The following is a 27,160-nucleotide window of genomic DNA, read 5'->3' as shown; positions in this document are numbered from 1 at the left end:
TCTTATTTCTTTCTTCTTCTTTTTTTTGCATCTATATTTTCTCCTGTTCCTGTCCTTCTCTTGCGCTGTCGTGGGGGAAGGTGTTAACTCCAAGACAGTGATTAATGGCTGAGTTTTCAGAGAGCCACACATGTGTAGAGCTTCCAGCTGAGGGACCCCTCGCGTGCTGCCTGTTTACATGCCTGCACTGCATGCCCAAGCAAGCTCTCTCTATCTCTATCTCTGTCTCCTCTTCTTCTTATTTTATCTCCTCCCTTTCCTTTTCCAAATAATAAACATACTGTACACTTTTCTTTACCGTGGCTGTTATTCACAGTTGCAGTCCTTGCTGTAGGCTTCACAGTTTTGTCCACTGCGTATAGCATTATCCCGTGCGCCATCTTCAAAAAGGCTTTCACACTGCTTGGTTTCGTTCCCATTTGGAATAAGGTTTGGGGTGCAGCCGCTTGATCCAAAGAGAAAAAAAAAAACAAAAAAAAACGACAACAACAACAACAACAGACTAACGTTGACTTTAAGGACCCATTCATTTTACCTGTCTAACAAAATGTGTGTTTGTTTGTCTGTTTGTGTGTCATCTGTTGTCCCTTCCTTTTTCCTTCTGTTCAAAGTCAACATTAGTTGAGTGTCTCCCTTTTTTTGGATGTTTCTGACCTCACACAGTCACGTGACCTGTTGTCTGCCCTCTCTGCCCTGCCTGTTGAATCAGTCGGTGTGCTCTGCATTCATTTCCAGATCTAAGTGTGTGTGCGTGTTTATATTTGTGTGTGTGTGTGTGTGTGTGCGTGTACTGTATCTATCGGTGTTTGTACGCGTGTGCATGTGCCCTCCTCCCCTTCCTCCTCTGTTGTCTTTTATTTGTTTTCCTTTCCAGCCACTGCATGAAGTAATGAATGCTTGGGTTTGATTCTTCTTTCTCCCTCCTCCTCCTCCTCCTCTTCCTCTTTCACATGCCTCTTCCCTTTTTTTACTCTGTGATCTGTTGGGAATTTTTTTTGTTCGTTTGTTTGTTTTACTCCTCATTTTTGTTATTACATTGGGTTTATTTTCATTTTGCCTCCCCTCCTCCCTTCCCCACCCCCCTTCCTCCTCCTCCTCCTCCTCCTTTTTTGTGACACAGCGAGTTGGGATAGATCAGGGCGACAGCCCCGATCTCACACAGGTCAGTCTACATCTCATCTCAATCAGTCAATCAACCAGTCAGTCCACCAGTATTTAAACTCCGTCCAGTCAATCCCATAATGCTTCATTCTAAATGCTCCCGTTCCCTACTCACCCTACAGACCTGCCCACACTGCAGCTGCCCCGTCCTCCTCCTCTCTTCCTCACTCTCCTTAACTCCTCTGCTTTTTGTCTCCTTCTCTGCCTCAGCAGTCTAGAATAGAGAGAGAGAAAAGTATAAATGAAGACCAGCAAAAGCATTTTGTTTTTCACAATTTCTAAGAACTAGTGCAGAAATTCCATTCTTTTCATTCTGAATCTTTGCAAGAACAAATTTGAGGTAAGATTTTAAGCATTTATGCAGCTGACTTACATCCCCCGTCCCCCCCAGCCTCTTGTTTTTTCTATTTTAGATACCCATGACTGAGGCTTCATATCTGCCTGGATATTTTTTTTTTCCAGCAGTCTGTCTGGCATTTTCCCAATGTAAACATCGAGGCTTGTGCGTCTCGACTCAAAAGGCTTATCACGCAAATAAGTCAGCACAGCTTCAGGAAATACAGCGCACATGAGCGGCGTTCAAATCATCTTCCTGAAGAGATTAAATCCCTTTGCATTAGCTGTGGGGAGAGCAGCGAATGGTTTTTATAAAATAGGTCTCTGCAAATATGACTTGGATAGGTGCACATAATGCCATCATAAGTACTGCAATATCATGCTCTTATCCACAATCGGACGTTTACAATATCAAACAATTTAGAACAAAAGGAAAATTGAGAGGGGTCGATCTGTTGAAATTCGCTTCCTGTTTGTAGTGCTTATGAAGACCTTATATGCCCTTATTCAACAACATAGTGAGCCATGCCTTCACTGAGCCCTAGATACTGTATGTGTCTGTTTTACTTTCAAACCTTTAGCATATTCTAGATTTCTCTGAAGAAGGATATCCAGAATTTCGCATTTTACTCTCGTTTTCCCCCTTAAAATAAGTATATGAGAAATCTTTTCTTTGCTTGTCGTGTTTGCCTTGTGTTCTCCGGGTGCTGAAATGTGAGACTCTGGGCGAAAACCGTGGTATCACATGTTGTCAAAATGAAACCATCCATTCTTTTTTCTTTTCTTTTTTTTTTCTTCTTCTTTAAAACAAGTGCTGGCCAGCTGCTCAATGTGTATACCTGGTTTCTCACCAGATGTTTACATTTCACCGAGTTAACGTCCTTGGCTTCCAGAGGGAACAAAATATGGTTGTCAGCTTTCTGAGTTGCAGCTTAATCTGAACCGAATCGAAAAAAGACATTCTGACTTTTAATCCTAAAGTGGAATCCATGGGTTAACTCCTAAAATTTTGGATTGTGATTTTCTCTACGTGTTTGTGTGTGTGTGTGTGTTATGAGAGTGTCTGTGCACTGCTGGTGTCTGCATGGGCCTGTTAGATGGTACAGAGATGTGTTTGTTGTGTTCCTCCTCTTGAGCCCCGCAGCAACTAGGCTCTAATCTGTTCCGACCTGTCAGTCCTGCTGTGGACTCGCTTGCATGCTCCGAGGCTGATGTGTGCATGCTGGTCAACCAAACCTGATGAAACCAAACGCAAATACAGTCCGGAGAGCTGACATAGAGTAGCTAACGAATCGAAACGGTGATGTCTTGATTTTTATGCTGCTGCTTTGTGTGTTTGCGCGTTTTCTTCAGTGTGTGGGATAAAAATGAGGAGGTGACGAGAGCGGAGTGAGAGAAAGAAAATGAGCCCCGCTTTGTCAGCTTGGCTGTGGTTGTAATATTGCCCCCCCACCTTCCCACCCCCCTTTACCCCCCCACCCCTGCCCCCTCTCAGGCTCCTAGCTCTCTCCTGGAGGCTCTGGAGCAGCATCTAGCCTCTCTGGAGGGAAGGAAGCTCAAGGACATCTCCACAGCCAGCAGGTAGGATCAACTCACACGGATGCTGCTCAGATTTACTAGAAAGTGGCTGCGATGACAAATCACCGCGACCTGATTCACCACATAGAGAGTGGCAAGTGTAAATCTGCACACGTTTCTGACTATTTTCACTGCCATTTCTGCCATATTTTGACTAGATATGTGAAATGTCTGCATTACAATATCTAAACATGATGAGAATATAGTGTCATTTATTTAGCCAAAGCAAATTCACAATTCTATTCATGAACTGTTTCATTTTTTTGGTTAACATTTGTGGATCTGAGCCAAAAGTAACAGCCACGGCGGGGTGTACATAAATTCACTTTGGTGGTGACTTTAATGGTTTTTCGTGAACTTTAGTTAATTTCCCTCTACGGCAGTAATAAAGTTTAAACATGTTCATTATTTTTTGATTAATCCGTTTTGTCACAGTGAGCATTACAGCCCTAAAAAGTGTGACTCTGTAAAAAAGAGCAATGGCAAACTCAACACAGCTGAAACGGTGCAGAAATGAAGTGTTTGTGTGTCTGTTTGCGTGTATTATGTGTGTGTGTGCGCGTGTGTGTGTCTCTTAAGATCCAGCACCTTGTCCAGTACAGTGTCCTCTCTCTCCAGCACTGGCATCTCACTCAGTCGCATGGATGACAAGACAGAGGACAACAGGCTGCAGCAACACAAGGCGAGACATGAGACAATATGAACATATGACCCATGAGTGTGTGTGGGGGAGGGGTGAGCGGACGAGAACAACCTGCCAGTGCAGAAACTGATCCAACGACTAGATATTTATCACTTACAGCTATACAGCGAAAACTTGCATTTCAGAAACCGATGAAATTACTGAAAATATCCATCCATTCACCCGCTTTCTACCGCTCTATCTACCGTACCAATCTCAGTGGCGTACAGTTGGCATTTTTAAGCAGAAACCATTAGATGTCACTAATTCTTACACACAGTACCTTTAAAGCACGGGGGGAATGGCTACAGTACAGTACAGCACTTCGTATATCTTTATTTGTTTTTCCAGGAGAGCTTATTCTTCTAGAAACTAAATCTTTTCTTCACTTTTGACGCTCTCCGCGCAGGACGACGGTCACAAAGTGATCGACATTCAGACGCCCACTGTGTCCCCCAGCGCCCAGTCAGTGGGCAGTGCCAACAGCAGTGGAGGAACCACAGATCTCTTCTCGAACTCGCCCATCGTACCCATCCATAACCAGTGAGTGTGTGATCCCACACAGTGTAAACACGCTGGAAAAGACTCAGAACGAAGAGTTTGTTTATTCACCGTTGCCCTTGTTTGTCACTGTAAAATGTATTTTTCTTAAATTGAATTAAAATAAAAGGAGGAAAATAAACGTGCTCTGTCCTCTTCCGTCCTGCAGTGTGCCAAACCTGACCAGTGAGCTGTTCACCCTGCAGCCAAACTTCACCCCCATTCAGACCACACACACTGTGCCCAACAATAACAATGCCTGGGGAGGTAGGACCGCACACACACACACACACACACACACACACACACACACACACACACACACACACACACACACACACACACACACACACACACACACACACACACACAGCTTAGAGCTGGATAAGCTCTGACACTGATGCCCATGCTCTTGACTCATTTCACTTCTTTTCTCCTTTCTCCATTTCCATGGTAACCCTCTCATGTCAGGTGACCTGCTGAAGCCAGCTCCGCACACTCAAATCCACAGCCCAGGAGCCCCGTTGCACTCTGGGAAAATGCTGCCCAATGATTTGGATTCTTCATTAGCCAACCTTGTTGGTAGTGAGTACAGAGTCTCTCTTTATTATTTATTCTTCTCTCTCTCTCTCTTTTTACTTGTCTCTGATGTCTCTAATTTTTGGTTTCTTCTCCCAGATTTGCAGTTTGGAGGGACACCAGCCAAAAAGTAAGCGGGGTTATACATCTCTTGTCCATTTAGTTTGGTCACGGTTTGCTCTTGTGTACAAGGCATAATTTATTTTAGTTTTACACCACCCATTTACCCATTTAAGAAATATTTATGTGTGTTTTATATAATGTAATAGTGGGAGTTAGTCCGCAGACATGCAGAAGTTTGAAATGATGATTTGAATAAGGAACAGTGTGCGCAAAAACTGCTTCATGGAAACTCGACCCGTGTGTGTCCGTGTGAACCAGGCCGGAGCTCCAGTGGAGTCAGCTGGTGGAGAAGAAGCCAACAGGAGGAAGTGGCTGGCAGTCAAAGACCATGTGCACCAGCACCAACTGGACTCACACCACCCATCCCATGGCACCTGCACCCATGCCCGTCCCTCAGATGGTAACTCAAACACTCTTATCCGTGAGTTTAGACTATAAGTCATTTGTTGAGCTGTAAAAAGCAGCAGCATTTAAAGTCCACACTCCATATAAACGACTTCTCTTACATTATTATTTTTCATAGTGGATTCACCTGACAGATATATCTATAAGATATTTTATGCATGGATCAATCAGAAGACAGTGGAAAAACACCATCTACAGTTTGCTTGTTTGGCCGGATCAATAGTTTGAAACCCACCGACGTTCAGTTTATGGTTAGACATCAATACACAGTTAAACGAGCCAGAGGTTGCTCGAGTGTCCTGGTGGAAGAGCAGCATCACTGTGCCCTGCTGAATCATTAAAAAGTTAAATAAAACAAAGCAGCAAAGTAGAAAAGACTGAAGAAAGGTTAGAAAATTTAGTTTGAAAGAAGATTCGAACGACAAGTAATTATATTTCTGCCAATCAATCAATTTAGTAAACAAATTACTATTGTTAATCTTAGAAAATGATAGTGTATAAATTAAAAAGAAGAATCATTTAAACGAGGATCACATAACATTCACTTGTCTGCATTACACGCTTCAACTGTGTCTTTCCATAAATGAAGTTATATTTGGTTCAATCCATCATTTTATACGTGACGTCTGCTTCTTTAAATGATCGATATCATCTCGTTGTGGACTGAAATTGATCAAATCTCCCTCGTGCGCCTCGCCGCCCGTTCTGCTCCAATCTTAATTATCTGCATGTCTGTTCCGTTCAATCCGGCTTCATTTTTTAATTTTCCACTGATTGACCTCTCAACTCAAACCGGCCATTTATTGAACAAATGGTTCGGAAAGCAGGTGGCATGACTGGAATAGGAATGACTGTCGTGACTGGGACACAGGGGAGAGTTAAAGGTCTGCTTTGTCGAAGATCTATGGGCAATAAGACTTTTATTCTTGGATGCACACCTGCTTTAAAACCTGTTTCCTCCTCTGTATCTTTCCACAGAATGGGATGATCTATACTGGCTATGTAAGTATACAGTATGCTTTCATAATCGTCGTAATTGCATTGCTTTAAAGGTTCAGTGTGTAAGAACTGGTGAGACTGAGACAGACTGGACCTCCACTCACGCTAACTAGACTAAAAAAAGGATGTCGCTCTCTAAGGCCTGGGTTGTACGTTCTATGTTCCTGTTTGCGTAACCACAGGCATGTACGTGCATGTAGTTTTTCTTTTAAAGCGATTATACTAGGGCTGCAATTAGCAATTAATCTGTTGATTATTTCCTCGATTAATCGAGTACTTGTTTGTTTGTACAATGTCAGAAAACTTCGAAGGATGATGTTCCCGTATGTCTTGTTTTGTCCACAAACCAGAAAATATTCACATTTGAGAAGCTGAGAAATCATTTAATTATTGAAAAAAACACTAAAAGCAAGAAATTGAATTATTAAAATAGTTTTATCAAATAATTGTTGCAGCCCTAGATTATACACTTACGCAAATGCTACACATGTATTTGAACATTACACAAGTTTCGCTGTAAAATACTCGACGTACTGCTAGATGATGACAAATGCATTTCTCTTTTACTTTGGGGGGCATCTCTGACATGCTGTAATAGACATGAGGCTGACAATCTCCGGGTTTTATTTTCCTAATTTTCTAAGATTGTATCGGGTAGAAAGAGATCTGTTGTGTTTTTCCGTGCAGGCTCCAGCACCAGTGGCTTTTCCTATGACAACACCCCAAGTGCCTGTGTATGGAATGGTAAGGAACGGCCTCCTCCAGTTCAATCTCAGCCGCACAGTCTCAAATCCTCTAATAACATGCCGCCAACACTGTCTGGTTTACATCTAAATACACATTATCCTCTCCGTCTCGCCAGCTCCCTCCTCAGATGAGTCACCAGATAGGGGGCGTTCCCATGATGCCCCCACAGCCTGTCATGTACAACCAGCCTGTCCTGAGACCTACCAATCCCTTTGGACCCATCCCAGGGACACAGGTAACACACGTACCATATATTAGATTGTAAGCTTTACTTTTATACAAATACTTTGAATTTTTTTGGCGGGGAAATATGAGCTAAAAGGAGCAGCAGACGATTTTGAGAAAATGTGCTCCCTTGCAGAGCCATTAGAGCAAGCAACGGAAACTAAAGGTAAATCTAGCAGTATAGTGTTCTGGAAGTTTTCGAAATGGAGATTTTGAATGGGTCACACTACCCACAATCCTTAAGCACGTATATGAAAGACATCTCTGATTATGATTAGAAAAGCCAAAGTGTGATCACAACTTTCAGTGTTACGTCGCAGTTCCCTCACTGGGAATAATTATGTACACATTCTTGTACATTTTCCAATAATACTTTACAAATCAATTGTTTTATGGTCGCAATTCATGTCGTAGCTGGTCGGACTTAAAAATGCCAAGAGACGGGACGAATGGGAAATCTGTGGGCAGTCACTGCTAGACTTTATAGACATAAATACAAAGTGGAAGCAATATCACTCAGAGTTCCATTCTGTGATAAATTAATACATTTCTTCTCGACTGTTTGCGTCCATTTTGTATTTTACTGCCCACTTGTGGCAACAGCAGCCTGTTGTCTCTGGTTAGGGCTCTGGCACTCTGCTTCCTTGAGAGTAAGACAGTCAGTGCCGTTGCTTTAGTGCCAAGAGTTAGGTAGAAAGATCGATACCACTCTCGTTCCTGTCAGACGTCATAACATCTTTTTTTTTTTTTGTCCAACAAAGTGGATGTAAAATGTTAATCAGCGATGTTTAAGATGCGGCGCGCAAGTCGACTTTGTTACCTTCGGGCTGTTTCCAGTCTTTATGCTTGCACAAATAAAGATTTCCAGTCATATTTTTTATGATGTTTAAACGCATGCGAGGTTCCTCTGCAGGGCTAAATGTCTTTCATCTGCAATACAGATCAGTGGAGGCGGGAGCGACCCATAAATACACATTTAACAGGAACACGTACTGTATTTGTCAACCTGAAGGTTGAAACTCCAGCCTCGTAAATACTTTCAGTTATTTGTCGGGGGTGTCAGTTTATAACGTCATAAATGTACAGATGACATAAAAAAACAACTGAGATTAAATTCGATCAGATATTTGGCTGCTCTTGCCTTTATGGGCTGAACTGTGTAGTTTAAAGTCGCAAGAGGCATTTCTACCCGACAACTTCATAGGTAATATCCTGATGTAAAATACAAGGTTACACTAAGAATCAATGGTGGACTTTTAAGACCGACGCATGTCTCCAAGTCCCCTGGAGTAATTCAGCCATATTTACTCTTAATGATTGATTAGCAGCACTTGAGCTGTGGACCTTTGCAGACAGAGGACTCCTCTCCTGTCAGCTGATCATTTCAAATTTGATCAGGGGATTGATTTCCAGTGTGAAATCATTGGTCGGTACGGCGACAAGACTCCCTGCAGAATAAACAAGCGTATTTTGGCCATTTATTCAAAACAAAGCAGAGCGATGTAATTGCTGCCGGAGCATTCGCGTCACTGCGAGGCTGTTTTCTTGGCACTGCGGCAGGTAATACGCCTGTCAATAGATGCCTGAGCAAGCGATGAGGTGTTTGTTGAACTAAATTACTCTCTGTTCTCGCCCTGTCCTCTGCAGATGCACTTCATGTAGGGATGATGTTGTAACCATGGCAGCAAAGGTGGAAAAAAAAAGAGAGAGAGAAAGAGAGAGAGAGAAAAGGCAAGAGGGAAGAGACGGAAGAGAAGGAGTCGAAAGAAAAATGCATCCAGAACCAAACGGCCGTGCAGGAGGAAGAATGACGAAGACAGAGAGAGAAAAAGGGAGGGGTGAGGATGAAGGAGAGAGGATCAGAGGACGGATAAGGGATGAAAAGCTGATCTCTATTCCTACGTCGCCTGACCCTCTAATCACCTCTCCTCTCTCCGTGTGACTACTGATCTCACTGTCTTTGAATCTGTAATGCCGGGGCACTAGAGGGCCCCATGTCAGTCCCACTCATCCTGTTTGATTTGCCAGTTCAGACGGTGAATATGACCTGTGATGTCACTACGAAAAACTGACAGCTCTAATGGAAGTGCAGCAGCTCAGCTGCCACTTCCCGGCCTCCTCATCCAGATTATTTCCTCTATAAAAACTGAACCCACATCACTCTCCGTCCCACAACTGAATCAAACCTGGAGAGGGCGCGCGTCTCTTTCCCCGATTGGATCGTTTGCTGGCACTTTACTCAATGTGAACTTTGCCAAGGGTGTGCGTCAGTGTGGGTGAATTTTAGCATCTTGTTCCGATTGGTTTCCCGGTTGCGCGTCATCCGTCAGCTGATGTCGGGGAGCGATCGATTTGTTGATTTGAATGCGCACGTGTGTGTGTGTGTGTGTGTGTGTATGTGTCCCTTTTTCTACATTTCAGTGTGCTGCATCAACATTACCATGTGAGTCATTTTTAAGAGCTCAATTTGTTCTAAATTGCCAACCTCACATTTAAGAATCTGGCGTGGAACGATCATTTGCCGGCACGCATGTTTGTGTGTACGTGTGTGTGGGGGTGGACGTGGACGTGGACGTAGCTGTGTAAGTTATGTACTGTCTGTTTCTCTTTTGGTACCTGATGTCATTACTGTGTTGCCAGGTACCAACGTGTTACTGCACTGGAACTAACTGATGAAAGCACTGAGCCACAGCCAGGCATCATATTTGGATGTAAACAAACCTCTTACACTAACTTTGCTACTTGGGGACATGCTGTACACACTGTATCTTTTCTTTCTTTTTGTTTCTCCTCCTCTACAGCTGTGCAATACCATGCAACCCTGTTATTGTCTTTTCCACACATCTGTAGCTTGTTTAGAAGCTGTTTCCTGCTGTAGTGTTGTACCTCTTGTGTGTCTATCAGGTTTCTGTACAGAATGCCTTTTCTTTTCACCGGTTGTTTTACCAGTACTGCTCTAAAAGTAGTGAAAAATGCACTGAGAGCAAGATGGGAGATGTGACTGGATATATACGGAGATGATTCTCTATCTTGCCAATCAGAGTAGGTCTAATTCTCAATTGTAAGATTTACTCCCTGTCCCAAGCATTCTTCTTCGCCCCAAATTCGTATCTTTTGAAGTCCCACTACTCTCCAAAAAAACGGGCTAATTAGTGCAGCAGTTGTCTCACCTACGCGTGAAGGAACATAGAGATAAAAACCACTAATGTAATGTTAACATTTGTGGGCAGGATAGTTAAAGGTCAGTTTGAGGAGACAACTGAAGACCAGATTCTTGGAAAAGCAACTGAGGGAATAATCTGCCAGTCACGACCGTGGGTAACGCCTGCAGTGACGACACACAGATCATTTCGGACAGTCAGAGGCGCGGGGGGGGGAGGGGGGGAGGAACTTAATGAAACGTTTAATGTTAATGTGGCTTTTCTTGCAAACCCAAGGTCAAGCTGGACCCAGTGACAGATGATATATAGAAATATATCCACACATTTATAGCACAAACCTTCAAAGAGGGAATAACACTCTGCTGCACAAAATCTAAAATCATTGCTGGGATGTACAGTTGAAAGGGGCAATAATTGAGTGGGGGTGACGTTGTTTTCTATTGATCGTGTCTGTTCTATGTACATGTACTGTACGTGTGTTTGTGTGCTCATGCCTTCCCGTAGAGATAAACAGGGTCATGTTTCTCGGTTAGAGAGTAAAAGGACTCTGGCGAGCTGGTAGCGTGTACTAACTTAGCAGTGAGCGCTATTGTGACCTTGCCCATCTGTCCACCACATCGACTCGAGGTGTACTCTATGCTCACTCGCCTGAGGGGATGAAAATGCAAGAAGAAGAGAACCCAGAGTCGTACGACCTGGGATCTCAAAGTAAATCTGGTCCCCGACAGTTCGCGCTGCACAGGGTGGCGATTTCTAACAAAAATGTGGACTGTTCTGTGACGCGTCGCTACGGTTCAAATCGTTGAACGGTAACCTGCTGGATTGGTGAAAAACCCTCTCCCTCTGTGCCTGCAGCTACTACCACTCCTCCACCAGCAGAGACACCTCTGTGTTAGAAATCCTCACCGAGCAGACGAGGTTTCTAAATAAGCCGTAGCCGTAGACATTTGGATATCTCCTATGGAAAGTTATTTCACTCCCATCACTCTTGTTCCAGTGGTTTGTCTTTCTCCGTCAGCCGAATGCTCTTTTCATAGTGCACTTCATTCTACAACGCAGTTCGATCCATCCTGGGCCAACCTCTGACTGTTACCGTGTCCTCTGTATATAGGTAATGCTGTTCATGTGTTTTTAGACGTGCTCTCTCTGTTAAGTGATTGAAGCCCCATTGGATGACATTACTGTACGTGGGACAATTTATTGCTGTATCTGTGTTTGAATGGTTGTATTTTGAAGGTGTCATCATCCAGGGACGGGTGGGGATGGGCAGGGTTGATGTTTGTGATGTTTATGTCCATCTTGAGGAGGAAGGGGGTTGGGGTTTTTGGGGTGGGGGGGGTCAAGGGTAAATTATCACAACTGGTCTACACCAAGAGTGTCTTCATCGAGGGAGTGGACAGGACAGGGTCTGTCCTCTTCGAAACAGGAACATTTTTTTGCACCAAAGTCATCATCAAAGCGCAGCTTCTTCTACTTATTCAAGGTCACGACGGATGGACGATATCAGAACTCAAAAAGGATTTCTGTTCTTTTTATTTTTAGACAAAAAAAAAAACAAACTGTCTTTCTTTTGCATGATTAAGTGTCGTCTTTTTATTGGCTTGTGTGCTCGGTAAAAGCATGACCATTGTGTGAACTCTCACTTACCGGTGTGTTTGGAAAACGTTAAGGAAATTTCTTCACAAGATTTTTTTTTTTACTTACCTCTCGACATGACAACGTTCATTGACATTCATAATCAACCATGTTTTACAATGTAGGGGTCCGTAACTGTTTGAAGGCTGTCTCGCATGCAGCAATGCAACCTGCAAGTAACTCATCAAACTTCAAACCCAGTTACCAGAACTGCATCTTTGTAAAACACCATGGATGTCAATGCCGGTTATCACCTAGCTAGCTACACATTGCAGTCTTGTAAAATCGCTCTTTATTAAAGCGTTGCTATTTTCAATACTTGTGTTTGAATGCTCGCTCCTTTTTCATACTACGCCAGCAGCGTTGTGGGAGGTTGTGATTGAAAGTCAAAGTACTGTATTACTGTACGTGTTTGGTCTGGTCCACATTGTGTGGTGTTTTTTTATGTTTGCCAAGTCTTGTCCTGTCTGTTGCCATCAACTGGACTTGTTTGTCCAGTCATTCTGTAAAGCACTCGGTGGTTTTCCTGAAAGCAGGCTCAGATCCACTTAAAAGTACAGTGTGTAAGATTTAGGTAAAATTACTTTCATTTGGCAGAGATTGTTGGTAAAATAGTAATACGCCATTTTTGTGTACAATCGCTTGATTTTATGAATTGTTGTTTTGTCCATTTCCCCCAGAATGAGCCGCCATTGTGGCTTTGTAGCCAGTATTAAGAATCTGACGTTCCTTCATCCCACCTCACAATAAATGTTGCTAAATTTTACACACTGTACGAGTTTCCAACTTGATTTTGAGACACTTCCAGCAAACCAGGCCAGATTTTTGAGATCGGTTACATCGTCCTTACACACCAATGTCAGTAATGTCTCTGTACACTATATTTTTGTAGCCATTGTTATCAACGACTCACCTCAAAGCTGCTGTCAGCGATGTCGTCTTTTACAAACTTACTGCCTGTTGTTAGAATTCTCCTCACGTCAACATGTTAATTCATTAGCTGGGTGGGTATTTATTTCCTGCCAAACAGCCTAATTGGAAAAGTTTCTCCGAGATTTACTGTCCAGACTCCAGGGACTGAGAGACACCTCACTGTCCATATGCTCAAGATCAGCGATCACTATCAAATGATACAGTTCTTTAACCTGTACTTAACTTAGCTATCACACAGACAGCAGCTTTTTATGAATTTGCTTATTTTTCTTCTCCTCTGCTAAGTCAATGTTAGAGTAATAGCATAATTACTTTATGTCCAGCTAATAATTACAGTATTTAATGAATTGCAGTTTGAAAAAAAACAAACCCCACTGCAACAGAAGTCTGGTAGAGTACGTATTTTATCTCACGCATATATTGGACTTGTCACTTAAAATCCAGTATATGTACATTAATCGTCAGGACACACTAGACTTTTACTCCGCCCTGTTTTTCAAGAACAAAACGACACAGGAGATGAATTCAAGACGTAGTTAGTGCAGTGCTGCTTCGAGTATTTTGTCTCCTGTGATTGAATACTCAGAAGCACATCTACTGTTGACTCAAGTGTCTGCAGATACTTGATAGGGATCCACACAAAACAGGACTTTGTATTCATCACCGAAGCTACAACACTGGACGACGCCAGCAGCTGGAATTCAAACGTTATTAGAGCGGACGGTGCATTTTTGTGGATTTGCCAGATGCATGATGTCTCTTCAAATCAATGCTCTACCCTTTGTCTATTCCAGTGCACTGGACGTCTTGTTAAATTATACTACAGTATTTTCAGTATTGTGTATACCGTGTTCACCATACACTTTTTTTTTTCCTTTTACCATCCAACTGTAAACTGCCATCGTTGAGATCATGAAATTCAGCAGTGTCCATGATAAATTAGCAGGGAGTGAGGTTCCACACCTTCAATTTCCTCTTAATTTCTTTTTGTATATCAAAGTGATTAAATTATTTACAGGTTTGGATTGTTATCAAATGATTGGTTTTTATTTGAGAAGCATAGGTTGATGTTTTTGGAAGAAAATGGAATAAAATGTCATCTGATGCCAAGCTCTAATACTGTCATTTGATGACTCCTCCACAAATCTGTGAAAAGGACAGTTCAGGGTTTGTCTGACGTGTGGTTGTGTGAGGTACTGACTCACTGTTATCAACGACTTTAACAAGCACGCCACTGTATCCATCAATCATGCTGGGACCCGGACACTCACTTTCATTAATAACATGCCTGCCAGAAGGGACAGAAAGGAAAACAGATTTCAGCAACTGAACAAAAGACTCGCCTGATAAAATCTATGCCTGTCTATGATGTATATGATTTCTTAAAAATAAGTCGACTACTTAAATATTTTTGGACTGAAAACTTTAGAACTGCTGATCTACGGTGGCCTCATTTAGTAAGCTTGTGTCACCAAGGTAAATTAATTTCAAACACAAAAAAACGACTCTCTGAGGAGTTGAAAGACCTGAGAGAACCCCTTTATAAACTGTTTTATTCCTGCATGGAAAAGTTCAAACCTATTCATAAGATATGCTAAACTTCAGCATCTGTCAGGTAATATATAACCAGTATCCAGGTTATATATCATCCAATCACTCTGTAAACAACATCTACAGAAAGAAAACCAACACTAAAAAGACAGCTTCAAAATATTCACACAGAGAAGCTAAATTTCAGATGAAAGTCATTTATTGATAATTAAGCATTTCAAATAACATGGAACAAAATGTAATTTAAAACAAAACGATAGATTTTGTGTTCATTGTCATTCACACAGGTTGAATGTGGCATCGAAAATCGTTGTTTTCGAGGGGGGGACAGGGGGAGGCGTTGAACCAGCAATCGATCCTGAGCCGCGTTATTCAACTCTGAAATTTAGGGCCTACAGACGTGCTCTTGAGCAAGGCACTTAACCCCAAAGCGGCCCCGGGGGTACATGTTTACAAAAACTAACACAACCCATCCTACCTACATGTCCCATGTTCAGCTCTAGATGTGGCTGCCCGGTACTGGTGAATGACAGGAGGTCAGATACGGGATGTTCGAATGACAGGGTGCAGATTTAGACTAAAAGACGGCCTACGTGTCCTCAAAAGACGGTGTTTCGAGCAGTCACTATGATGGGAGCTGGAATGTATGAGGGAAAATGTCAGAATATTATCAAGAAAATTGAAAAGCAGGAAAAAAAGGATAACTCCCAATTTAAAAATAACAAAAAAAAAAAGGACGGGAGATCCAGTTAATCCTAACAAAAATATCCCTGATGACAGATGCAGAATAGGGAGGTTGTGGGCAAAGGTGTAGCGGTCTGTGTGTATGAGTGTGTCTGTCAGTGTATACGCATGTTTCGGGGAGGGGCAGAAGTGTGTGGTCTGAGTGGTTACCTTAGTGGGGGGACACCCCATCGTCCACAGCAGTTTCAGGCCTAAGGCTGCTGTTATCCCCATCCCACGCTACAGCTGCGTGTGGCGTACGTCCAGGGCAAGGGCTCAGTTTGGCTCCCTCCCACTCTAGCTGCAATAATCAGCAAGAGGAAGAAGGTGGCTGGAGCAGCAGCAACAACAAGGCATGCAACTAACAGTTCACAAGGAGAAGGTGGAATAATGTGGAAATGTGGAGAGGCTTATCTGTCACTTAAACCTAGCGTAGCACAACCAACTCAAGTGGCGAATATGAAATAGGATGAGTAACTAGTGTGTGTGGTACAGCCATGAATGTAAATTTAAGGTGGAGTCAGGTGTGCATTAGTAGCATTTGCACGTGTGATGCGTGTTAAATGGATAAATGAACCCAAGTCAAATATGCGTGGAGTCAAACACCTCTGTCGGTGTGATATGAAATAAGAGAAAGGCAGTGATCCTGGCTGTGTGGTTGTGTGTGTTGAGATCAGAAGAGGGTAAAGGAAAGGTCACCAGCACTTCTCACTGCTGTTCGAGAAAGTCTGCTGTTACTAAGTTCAAAATAACCTTCTTGTTCACCTGAAGCACCGGAACTGTCATACCGTATCCAATCAACGAAGAGGGCTAAACTTCAAGTATTAGCAACACACCAGTGCACCACACTGACAAACTCATACCCACTTTGAGCTCAAATCATTTCTCCCCTTTCTTCGACAATTTCCATAATGTGCACTTCAATTTGGATGCAACATCTGATTGAGGTTCATTCACATGTATGCCAGAGTGGCTTCCTGCCACCCACTACGCGCCTCAAGCATGACAATAATCGTTTTCAGACATACAAAACAGCCTTGCCTGGTGCGACAAAACTCAACAGTCCTACTTCATCTCATCTCCTCATCATCTTCAGCTGTTCGGGAATAAATACATTCATTTTAACAAGAATAGTATAGATTCTTAGCAAATGCTGGTTGAAATTGTCAGATTACAATATTTATTCCAGTAGTAAAGTTTCTGGTATGATAACTCGTTGAACTTGCCCTGTAAAATCACCACTGGTTACCAATGTGAGCATGTGATGAGCGCAGAACAAAACCACTACAGGAACGAATGGAAATTTCAGGATCAATTAAAGCTATGATTCCTAAATCATCAAACAATATTTGGTGCCATTCTTATGGCTTTTATACATTCAAACACAAAAACATATTCAGACGGGGTTATGTTGTTGCACTCTGTCAAGATGCTCCGACAGTGATTCAAGACAAATCCTAAATAATTAAGAAATGTTAACGACTATGACGAAATATCTTAAAAATGTCTTGTTTTACGCTGACCTCTAACCAAAACCTCTGATATGATATACTGTATTTGACAGCTCAGAGTGCTATGTCCGATTGAACTATGCGAGGAAAAACTAGAACATGTCAACCATGTTTTCATATTATGTCCATGGTTCCTGGTTGTCGCTCCTTACGATGAAAATTCAACCACGCACACTCAAAAGACTTGTAATCTGTTTCAAGTTGAACTAACTCAGGATTCTGACACCGCAAAAAAACAGACGGGCTCAAGAAAAACTTCCCCATCAGCGGACGACCACAACATCACTTCATAATACAGCAAAGAGGGCTGCAACACAATCTGACTGACGTACAACTTCAACCCACTGACTTTGATTTGTCAAACCAAAACTATCCACAATTTAAAAGTTGAAAGGACGAAAAAAATGCAATGCTGTAAATTGCTTCAGTAGCTTGAAAAAAAAAAGAAACTGTCGGTGAAACCAGCCTGAAAATATACATAAATGATAATCAGATTAACTAAACCTTTCTCTGTAATTACCAGGGAAAGGTATGAACACAATAGAATCTGTTAATGTCAGGACAAACGGACTGGCTACACTGTCAAATCCAAATGAAGGCATGTTACATACTCCACAAATGGGGTGTGGGGCCACAAATATATCTATATTTTGAATTATCTTCATCAAAGCGTATGGTCCTGTACAGATCTGAATTTCTCCAAGACAAGAATTTTTCAGTTTCACCAAATATTTGTTTAATTATTGAGAAGTACAGTACAGGTAGTTTTTGTGACCTAAAATATGTGATAACGTTGGTTGAAGTTAAAAACAGAAACAAGTTTGTGCAGGTTTTTATGTAGAGTATGTAAGAGGCCTCGATCCAAGAAACAGGTTCCAAACCAAAGTTTAACTTAACCAAATAAACGCCTCAACCAGCTCTGCCTCTACAATGCCTTACAAAAAAAAAGGAAACGGAACTCTGGATGATGTTGTATTAGCTTCCCCGCTCATCTGCACCTGTATCCACTTCATCCTCCACTTAACTGCCATTAACTGACAAGCTGAGTAGTTACAGTCGAGGTTAAAATGTACAACAGAGGAGATGCTTCAGTCAAATTACAACCTCGCTCCCTCTCTGATTTTTCTGTTTTAACTGTCCCTTATGTAAGTACACATGCACACACTCACACTCACATGTGCACGCACACATGTCACACACGCTCACAGATCTGCAGTGTGGAAAGAGTGTGCGGGGGGATGGGACTATCGATAAGGGGGTTCTGGCGTGTGGTAAGGGTAATCATGGCGCTGGGGCATGGGTTGCCCGTGTGCGGGTGTCTGCTCATACGGTGTGGATGTGGAGTAGCTTCCCGCTGCTGCTGCGTAAGCTCCAGATGAATCATATGCTCCGTAGCCTCCGGATGCGTCATAGCCTGCCGAGCTGTCGTAGCTTCCCGATGAGGCGTCGTAGCTCCCCGTGGAGGCATTGTAACTTCCTGAAGTGCTGTATGTTCCTGGTGGTGGGTAGGCTTCCGATGCAGCATATGTTGTGGGTGCGGTGTATGTCCCTGGGGGTGGAGGGGCTGTGGTGGAGGCCTGAGCCTGTGTGGTGGCTGGTGGAGGCGGAGGTGGGGGAGGAGGATTGGTGTAGGCATACTGGAGGTACTGGTACTGTTGTTGGTACTGCTGATATTGTTGGTATTGGTGCATTTGCTGGTAGTACTCTGTGTAAGACCTGGAGCACAGGGTATTGTTGAGGAGACAGAGAAAAGCAAGGTTAGTAGATATTTCACTTTGATGTTTGAAAAGCATTCTATAACTTTCAAATATGCTCAGCAGATGAACTACTATCACTGCTGTTATATGTGGACACAGGTTTAGCATGATTATTTTCCTTCTGTCTCCATCTGATAATAAAGGTGGTACTAAGTACCTAGCAACAGGATCTGACCCTTCAGGTGTTGTGGTGGCAGCCGGGGCTGCTTCTTCTGTGACTCCGGGCGGTGTCGGCAGCAGGGCACGTCGTTTGGATCGCACCTGAGCGAAGGAACCCGGAACGGGGTCTGGGAGGAGGGGGGCTCGATTTCCTCTAATTGGGCTGCGGTCCCGCTCACTCTCTGAAGATGCAGCTCCCTTTCTCCCTACCTGCTGCTCTGCCAGAACCTAATATAAACAAAATAGTTATACAATAGTAATACACACAGAGAATGTCATTATACAAGTTTGCACAAATAAAAAAATATAAGACCTTCTGTCCTTCCTGAAAGAACTTGGCTCTTGCAGCCTCGAAAAGTGTGGTTGGATCTGGTCCAGACGGTGGCTCGACTTCTTCAACTGCGGGTGCGGGAGTGTGATTGGCCAGATCACTGTACACCTGGTCAGCAACAGATCCGTACACCTGGCTGGCAAGAGCACCATATATCACGCCATCGGCACCTCTCGCACTTGTAATGCCCTTCAGAGCGGCGTAGGTGGGGTCAGTGGCTGTGGTGTTGTAAAATGAGTTGTGGACACTTTGTTGAACCTGCAAAGAAAGACAAAAGACACTAGACATTTAAAAACCAAACATACATCACCTAAAAAAAACATTTCATGAAAATGTCCGTCCTGTTGAAGAATACATACTTGTATGGGCAGCCCAGCGGCTGCTGCAGCCGCAGCTGCTAAAACAGCTGCTTGACTCTGATGATGCTCTAACGATGGAGGTGGTCGAGGCAGAAGACCCTCTCTGCCACCTGAGAGAGGAAAATATGTCACGTGAGCGTTATACCTTTTTTCCTCCACTTTAATTCAAAACAATTCATTCTTCACAGTGACCAGACAGTACCTGCATTTCCTGCTGATCCAAACTGGTTGACCAACGGCTGAGCTTTGGACAGTTCTACAGCCAACTGACGCCCTTTGAACATGGTCCCGTTAAGTGCCTCAATGGCAACTACAGCTTCCTCCTTCCTCTCCATATGCACAAAGGCATAGCCTACATTTGAGCATAATCTGGCTGTAGACAGCAGAGCAGTGAGAGAGGTGTTAGCATTAGACTGATTTCAAAATGAAGTGTCATATTTTAACGGTCACAATTTGTCCAGAATTATAGGAAATATTGCATTGATATTTCTTGTAATGTATCACACCCTTGCCTTATATAAAAGTACTTCAATGTGTCCATTAATGTCACCATACATTACTCAAGCAAAATAATTCATCACAATTTATTGCAGAACCAGAAATCTGAAAAATCTAATCTAACGCCACATAGGTCATTTGATTTCTAACACACCTTTGACTTTATCACAGTCTAAAACTCTTCCGAAGGTTGAGAAAAGCCCGTGCAAGTCATCTGCTGAACATGTCGCACTGATGTTGCCCACAAACACTTTGGTTGAGTTGGGTGGGCGTGCGCGGGATTCTTCTACCACAAGGGGCCTGCCTCTGTACTCTTTCCCATCAAGATGCCGTATGGCCCTGAAAGAAGTAGTGACAATTTTCATCATCATGTGTACAACAGGGAAACACTAACAGACTTTATAGCTAATGCTTAAGGTGATATAATGCTTTACAGAATAGGAGATGAAACCAAAAAGCACAAGCTGCCACCTGCCAGCCTTAGGAACAATTGAAGTGACATTTGTACAACTGTACATACTGATAAACTCAGTAGCACTACAGAAGCCAAAAGGCTTGTGGGTTTTAGTATGTAAATGTTAAAACTTAATGAGTTTCTGTAAACCTTACAAGAAAATACCAACGCTCAAACTCAAGACTTATTAAACTTTTGCTTTTTGGCTCTTACATCTCAGATGCAGAGTGTTTTTTGTCATAAAATGTGCTGCACTATAACAACTGTTAACACAGTTATATGGAGATATAAAGAGCACAGATTGCTTAATAAACATAACTATCAAACTTTATTAGTGCTGGAACACTGGCAACACATAGTGAGTTTTTATGAGACTGTTTTTATGCACATTTTCAATATACACAAGAAAATTAGATAGAAAAACAGATCATTTACATACACTTGTGGAAGATGAGAAAGGTTTCTGACTTAATAAAAGGTAGATGCAAAAAAGTGCAATGAAACCAGATACAGTGATTTCAGAACATTTTAACATTAATATTTCAATACAACTAAACCACAACACAATACTCCTCATTTTGATTTTGAAAGATATGCATGTTTACTTTTCATGCAAATCCCACTTTACCTTCATTCCTGACCTGTGCATTATATCACATACTGGTAATTTGTAAAGTTGAATACCTGTCTGCTGCCCCTTCTCCCTTAAGGGTGACAAAGGCATACTGCCTGAGCAATGAGCAGGTGTTGATCTCTCCATATGGCGCAAAGAGCTTAGTGATCTCGTCGTGAGTTGCATCTAAAGGAAGGTTCCCCACAAACAACTTAATGCCGTCACCACTCATTTCTGCATCGACCAGACATCTGAAAGAAAGGAAACAGGAAGAATTGGCTTAGTGTAGTACTTCAAGTAACTCCATTTAGCTCTAGTTGTGTATATTTATTTAACCTTTATTTAACCATACAGAATAGATTCTTCTGTACAAAAGGCAGGGAAAAGTGGGTTATAAAACTAAATAAAATTTCAAACAAACAACTGCAATGAGCAGGTGTTGATCTCTCCACATGGAGCAAAGAGCTTAGTGATCTCGTTGTGAGTTGCATCTTAAATTAAATTTAAAACAAACAGGACAATATAAACACATTAACATTTACAAAGACACAGCTAAGAAACACACACAAATGTGATTTCTTTACAAATCATCGAGCACATATTATATATGGAGATAAACTTAAGACCCCCCTTTCACGTTACAGTGGCTGGCAAAAGGGTTAGACTTCCAGATACCTTATTTTCCAACTACATGTGACCTTTCTGCGGACCCGTTCGTCTGCTACTATATGATTTTTTTGAAATAAAAACTTCCCTCACTATATTTTCTGAAAACAAACGCTTACCCAAAACGCATACCCAAAATGTGAACAACAAATCTCATTCTGGAAATTGTCACTTTTTACCTCGTCTATCATACTCGCCTATAAAAACTACAATGGCATCCGCTATTATTGACTACATCCCACTCCCCCTGCCATGTATTTCAGCATTACAAAACTGTGCTGCTGTCTCTATTTATTTTCCTTCTTCAAAATGAAAACGGACTAATGCCGATTATGTTCAGCTGGGGTGATATTATAGGGTGGTAGCTAAGCTAATGAAACCATCAACTTTCGCGGCATAAATTAACCAAAAGCTGCTAAAAATCGGTTAATTAGCTTGACGTACAAGTCAATACCAGTCGCCACCCGTAAGAGTAACACTAAACCGTGTCTGTGAGATTATTTTAAGGCCGTATATGTAAAAAAGTTAGCTAAAAAAAACCAACTACTGGCCATCTTGTTAAACGCGACAACATTAGCGATGTAGCTAACGCTGGCTAAGCTAGGTAGCTAATGCTGACGAGGTGGTTTTATCATAGTGGATGATTGTACTACACAAAATATAGATTTATATAATACACATGAGCGGTCACTAAATACAACGACGACGCGTGTAGTGTGTCAAGGGCCGTCTAAAAAAGACGGGAAAGCATTGATTAATTTAGCACAGTACACAGACTTCTTACCCAACGCGGTCCTGTAGCAGCCGTATTTCAAACCTCACATCCGTTTCCGCTTTACACTGCGGACACACACATACAACCAAGTGATCTGTCCTTTCAGAATAAAAGTGTCCAGAGTAAAAGTGGCAGAAATGACAAACTATTTATTGTTGCGTCCAATTAGTTTTTTTATGTCAAAAAAACAAATGATCCATTATGATATGGCAAACAATATTTTCAATGTATTGAAAGGATTGTATTGTCAAAAAGGTTATAAAAAATGTATTGTGGGATAATAATCATAATAATTTTGTATATACTATTACTTTACTGTACTGTACTATATTGTACTTTACAATACTATACTATACTATGCTATATTGTACTATACTTTACTATATTATACTGTATTGTACTATACTATGCTATGCTATTCTATAACTAAATTATAACTATTATATGCTATACTCTACCATGCTGTACTATGATATACCATACTATTGTATCCTATACTATAATGTACTGTACTATTATATACTTTACCATACTATACTGTACTGTACTATGCCATGCTATTATATAAATACACTATAACTAGTATATACTATATTATACTATGCTATACTATACTATTAATATAATGAACTGTACTGTACTGTACTATACTATTACGATACTGTATTATACTCTACTATACTATTAAATTACTAAATTATTACTGTGCTATACTACAATACTATACTACACTATACTATACTATTCTATGCTATGATATGCTCTGCTATGTTAAACTATGCTTAACAGGCTAACAGGTGAAGGTCAGGTGAGAAGAAAGAAGGAGGAGCCAAAGCAGGAAGACGTCTGCAGATGTGTGGACACACTGAAGTGAATCTGTGGAGAAGTGAAGTACATATTTCCTCATAGGAAAATTTGGCTCGCGGAAGAATACGGAGAATATGCCACTATAAAGCGAAGCCGGGGGCGATCGAAAAAGAAGAAGACGTATCTGGACAAAGAGGTAAACTGAGGCCTGACTGTGTGGACATGAGAATCACTCAGTAAATTAATAAACGCGATTTTAACGAGTGATCGACAGGAAGAGCGCGCGCAGAGTTTGAAGAGGAAATCTATAGTTTTACAGGAATGCAGATGTTGGTGTTGTGAGTGAGTGCGTGAGGGAGGGAGTCAGGGAGGGAGTGAATGAGTTCTGACAGGGTGGAAGACATTAGATAAGCTCAGAAAAGTGTCGCCATTTAAATGATTATACCTGATGTGTGTTGTATTTTGCAAGTTTTCTGTAGCAGTTCAGCTCTGCCTGCGTCTGAGTGGAGCTGCTGCACATTACCATGTCTGGACTTGCTGTCCAAATCCAGGCAGGTTTACAGCACAGGTGTGTGTCTGTAGCAGACCCACCCATCTCCCTGTTATTGATGTGACCACACAGACATGCAGCATGATAATAACCATGTGCAGCATGTTCAGGTTACATGATGATTCCAGGATGAAGGGACTGAGGGTTTTTTTTTATTGTGAGGGGGCTAGATAACACACTTCTGTTATAAATTTAAATACACATGAAATGAAGTATAGGCTAGACAAAATATTGTTGTTTTATATTTATGAACTGTTTTCAACCAAAATCAGCCACGGGATGGCACAACAAGAAGAACCTCTATATGACTTCCCCGAGCCCACCAAGTCATCACATCAGAAGCTCCTGGGGCTTCAAAGGGGAAGAGGTTCCCTGAGAAGCATCAGCGTCCTGGACCGCCTCCTGCTCACCGGCCCTGTCTGGCTCCAGCTGTCAATCAACCCTGCTACTGCCCTGCACATACTGCAGAGGGAGCCTCCTGGGGTCAGATGATACACACATGCAGATTCAGAAAAGCCATTTGTCCAATGCAGCACACAAACAAACACAGCGTCTCTCCATCTTGTCTCCTCTCTCCGTGTTCTGCACACACCGCAGACATTCCTGGTGCGAAAGTCTCGCACATCGCAGAGAAACGTGCTGTGCATACGTCTGACGGATGATAGTGTGCCTTCCTTTGTCCAGCAGTTTGGCATCAGGGAGGAACTGTCCAGTAAGTAGAAGACCAACAAACACTCACACATGTGTGAGTCTACCTATCAAAATATCTGAGGTGTAAATACAACAGTATACACATACTCATGTGAGGCTTTTTTATTGCATTGTTTTAGCTAAGAATGTTGTGGTTTCGTATTCATATAGATGCCCTGAAATGCAGGAATTCAATTAAAAATGTATTGTATGCCTTATACAATGGTTGTTAATATACAACAGCACATGACACATCCAGCATGCAGATGATGACAAAGAATGAAACTGCCACTGCGTCTCTGTTTTTAGTCATTTAATAGATCATACTGCACTACGGTAGGTGACGGAACACTTTTTATTTTTGCAGTTCAAGCACATCATTTTTTCCACTGTATCTCTGTCTCGTCCTCACCTCCAGCTCTGACTCTGGAAACGTCAGCAATCAGCTTCCCAGATCTCCCAAGACTCATTTCTTTCTACTGTGTCAGCAGGTAAAAATCCCGTTTCGTTTGCGTCTCCTTCATCATCTCACCGCTCACTGTCAGTGGTTGAGTTTATTGTGTATTGTCTGTGTTTGTGTCAGAGATGTACTGCCGTTCCCCTTGGAGCTTCCCGAAGCAATTGCAAAAGCCACCTCTCACAAAGAGCTGGAGTCCATCTCACACATGGGAATAGGTAAGTGAACAAATCTGGTTCCGTTAAGTCTGATTTTGTAACCTCAACTAGAAAATACCTGGGCCTTAAAGGATTTATTTACATGGGGCGTATACACATTTTACCTTGAGTAACTGACTCTCGGGTGATGGAAAAAATGAACGGAAGTCGCTTGTCTGTTCATGGTTCCTTCAGGGGCTGTGTTTCCCTAAATATACTACCAGAACTAGTATTACCTACTCTTTCTGTCCATAATGATTTTGATTATTGTTCTGACAAAAGAAACAGTTTCACTAAATGAAAGGAATCTGTGTTGTTTTCTAGAATTTTGGAGTTCCCATCTAAATGTCCGTGGACCGCGGGAGGCACCAAAGTCCCAGATTGACAAAGAGAAGAAGCCCGACGCTGTGACGCCAGCCACACCTGCTGCTGCTGCTCCAACCACAAGCTCTGATTCAGCTCCACAGCCCAACTCAGATCACCAGCTCACGACAGAACCCGAGTCAGACACAAATGGCCAACAGTTGGGTTCCAAACCCACCCTGTTCCACGAGTTCTGTCCAATCACAACACGCAGTCCCAGAGAGTTGGACTGTGGCTCCGGCCTGGGCGCTCTTTGCTTCATCAACCCCCTTTTCCTACAGTCTCAGACTGTATTGTCCAGACGGAACCTGTTAAAACGTAGCCTCAAGATTCGAGTTTCCACTGAGACATTGACCCCGCTGTCGCCTCCTCTTGCTCCGCCACCTCCGCCGCCTTTAAAGCCCAAAACTAAAGGGAAATGTAAAGCTCAGAAACAGGGACAAGGAGATGCCAAGCCCAGTAAAGTCTTAATTCCTTTACAGGATGGGAACCAAGCCACAGCACCAGACACCCAGACTTCGATACAAAGACAGGAGGATCCCGATGAGGCCCAGATTCAGCCTCCTTCAGCAGCTCCTCAAGACCAGGTGCAGGAGCAGGTCCAAGGTCAAGTGGATTTAGAGGAGGCTGCAGTTACACTACCAAAAATAATGGAGCATCATCCTGAAGAGTCAGAGTACATGCAGCCTTCTCCAGGGATCAATTCCTCCCTTCCTCGCTCACTTTCTCCTTACCTCTCCCCAGCTGTTGCTCCCCTGGCACCTCCTCCTAACCCCACAGGATTTATACCCATCTCTCCTGGTGCTTTAGCCTCTCTCTCCCCTTATCAATCCCCTTCTGTTTCTCCCAGACCCCCCTTTTCTCTCTCTCCACATGACTCACCCTGTGCCTCACCCTCTCTCTCACCATACCAGTCCCCGTCCGTTTCTCCCAAAGTCCCCTTTTCTCTCTCTCCGCGCGCCTCACCCTCTCCCTCACCGTATCAGTCCCCGTCTGTTTCTCCGAAGCTGCCCGTCTTTATGTCACCATTCACTTCCTCACCCCCACCTCAGCTGGCAGAGCAGGTTTATGACACACCGGCTCTCCCCTTAAAAGCCAATCAGAGATCACAGAGAGATGCAGAGGAAGAGGAGGAGGGAGGCACTGCGGGTGCAAAGCAGGATGAAGATTGTGAAACAAATGCAAAGGGAGAGGAGGAGGAGGAGGAACAGAGACTGGTTTTAAAGATGAAAGGTACTTCTCTAAATGACACGGACAGCAGCAGTTCCTTCAGCAGTCTTGAGGGGGCAGCAGAGACTCCACCTCCCTCACCCCATGACATGACTGTCCCTAAATGAAATAATGCCATATCATGAAGCACTGTATACAATAAGTGTTTATACATCGACAGCATCTCAGGCACGTATGATGGTTTTCAAGAGCTGATCTATGCTCAATTTTTCCTTAATAATTCCCATCATGCTCTATTGCCAGTTTCCTAACCACGCAATAAAACGTGACAGTGTTCAAAAACGTTATATGTAAACATTAAACAGTGTTGTTGAGTTTCTTGCTGCTTATTTGTTTGTATTCTTCAAATATAAAGAAAAAAAAAA

At 42.5% G+C, this 27,160-nt stretch overlaps 3 protein-coding genes across 11 annotated transcripts in view; 2 read left to right on the top strand and 1 right to left on the bottom strand.

Annotated features, from left to right (window-relative positions):
- LOC122779652 (phosphatidylinositol-binding clathrin assembly protein-like) overlaps positions 1-14,221 on the top strand; it is a 30,475-nt gene extending 16,254 nt beyond the window's left edge. Inside the window, exons 8-19 of one of the 5 annotated variants that reach the window (XM_044042210.1) lie at positions 1,121-1,162; positions 2,993-3,078; positions 3,694-3,757; positions 4,167-4,300; positions 4,467-4,564; positions 4,769-4,882; positions 4,976-5,006; positions 5,258-5,420; positions 6,383-6,406; positions 7,091-7,147; positions 7,266-7,385; positions 9,023-14,221. In XM_044042210.1, the coding sequence (XP_043898145.1) occupies positions 1,121-1,162; positions 2,993-3,078; positions 3,694-3,757; positions 4,167-4,300; positions 4,467-4,564; positions 4,769-4,882; positions 4,976-5,006; positions 5,258-5,420; positions 6,383-6,406; positions 7,091-7,147; positions 7,266-7,385; positions 9,023-9,037 (948 nt within the window). In that variant the 3' untranslated portion in view covers positions 9,038-14,221. Of the gene's footprint in view, positions 1-1,120; positions 1,163-2,992; positions 3,079-3,654; positions 3,758-4,166; positions 4,301-4,466; positions 4,565-4,768; positions 4,883-4,975; positions 5,007-5,257; positions 5,421-6,382; positions 6,407-7,090; positions 7,148-7,265; positions 7,386-9,022 lie in introns of all 5 variants that reach the window. The other 4 variants (XM_044042209.1, XM_044042208.1, XM_044042212.1 and 1 more) reach the window with 4 other exon arrangements.
- On the bottom strand, positions 37-22,547 carry LOC122779653 (RNA-binding protein 4-like). Of its 5 annotated transcripts, XR_006361595.1 has the most exons (10): positions 22,511-22,547; positions 21,132-21,311; positions 20,148-20,332; positions 19,698-19,868; positions 19,496-19,605; positions 19,119-19,394; positions 18,804-19,033; positions 15,550-18,605; positions 14,310-14,392; positions 37-1,375 (listed from the first exon to the last, which is right to left on the bottom strand). XR_006361595.1 is itself a non-coding variant. In XM_044042215.1 (9 exons), the coding sequence occupies exons 2-9, from the start codon at positions 21,290-21,292 to the stop codon at positions 15,676-15,678; spliced, it is 1,524 nt and encodes a 507-aa protein (XP_043898150.1). In that variant the 5' UTR covers positions 21,293-21,311; positions 22,511-22,547; the 3' UTR covers positions 14,837-15,675. The 5 variants fall into 5 exon arrangements, 3 of the variants coding, with proteins under 3 accessions (XP_043898150.1, XP_043898148.1, XP_043898149.1); XR_006361596.1 differs by lacking the exon at positions 14,310-14,392; XM_044042215.1 differs by lacking the exons at positions 37-1,375; positions 14,310-14,392 and having other exon boundaries at positions 14,837-15,679; positions 18,219-18,605.
- A 797-nt stretch (positions 22,548-23,344) lies between these two features.
- On the top strand, positions 23,345-27,112 carry LOC122779244 (ras and Rab interactor 3-like). The gene is made up of 6 exons (XM_044041411.1): positions 23,345-23,504; positions 24,131-24,341; positions 24,456-24,570; positions 24,967-25,039; positions 25,132-25,223; positions 25,527-27,112. The coding sequence occupies exons 2-6, from the start codon at positions 24,138-24,140 to the stop codon at positions 26,900-26,902; spliced, it is 1,860 nt and encodes a 619-aa protein (XP_043897346.1). The 5' UTR covers positions 23,345-23,504; positions 24,131-24,137; the 3' UTR covers positions 26,903-27,112.
- The last annotated feature ends 48 nt before the right edge of the window (positions 27,113-27,160 follow it).

Source organism: Solea senegalensis, linkage group LG13 (assembly GCF_019176455.1).
Source record: "Solea senegalensis isolate Sse05_10M linkage group LG13, IFAPA_SoseM_1, whole genome shotgun sequence".
Taxonomy (NCBI): domain Eukaryota; kingdom Metazoa; phylum Chordata; class Actinopteri; order Pleuronectiformes; family Soleidae; genus Solea; species Solea senegalensis.
The sequence above is the reverse complement of the archived record's forward strand: the minus strand, read 5'-3'. Positions and strand labels throughout refer to the sequence as shown.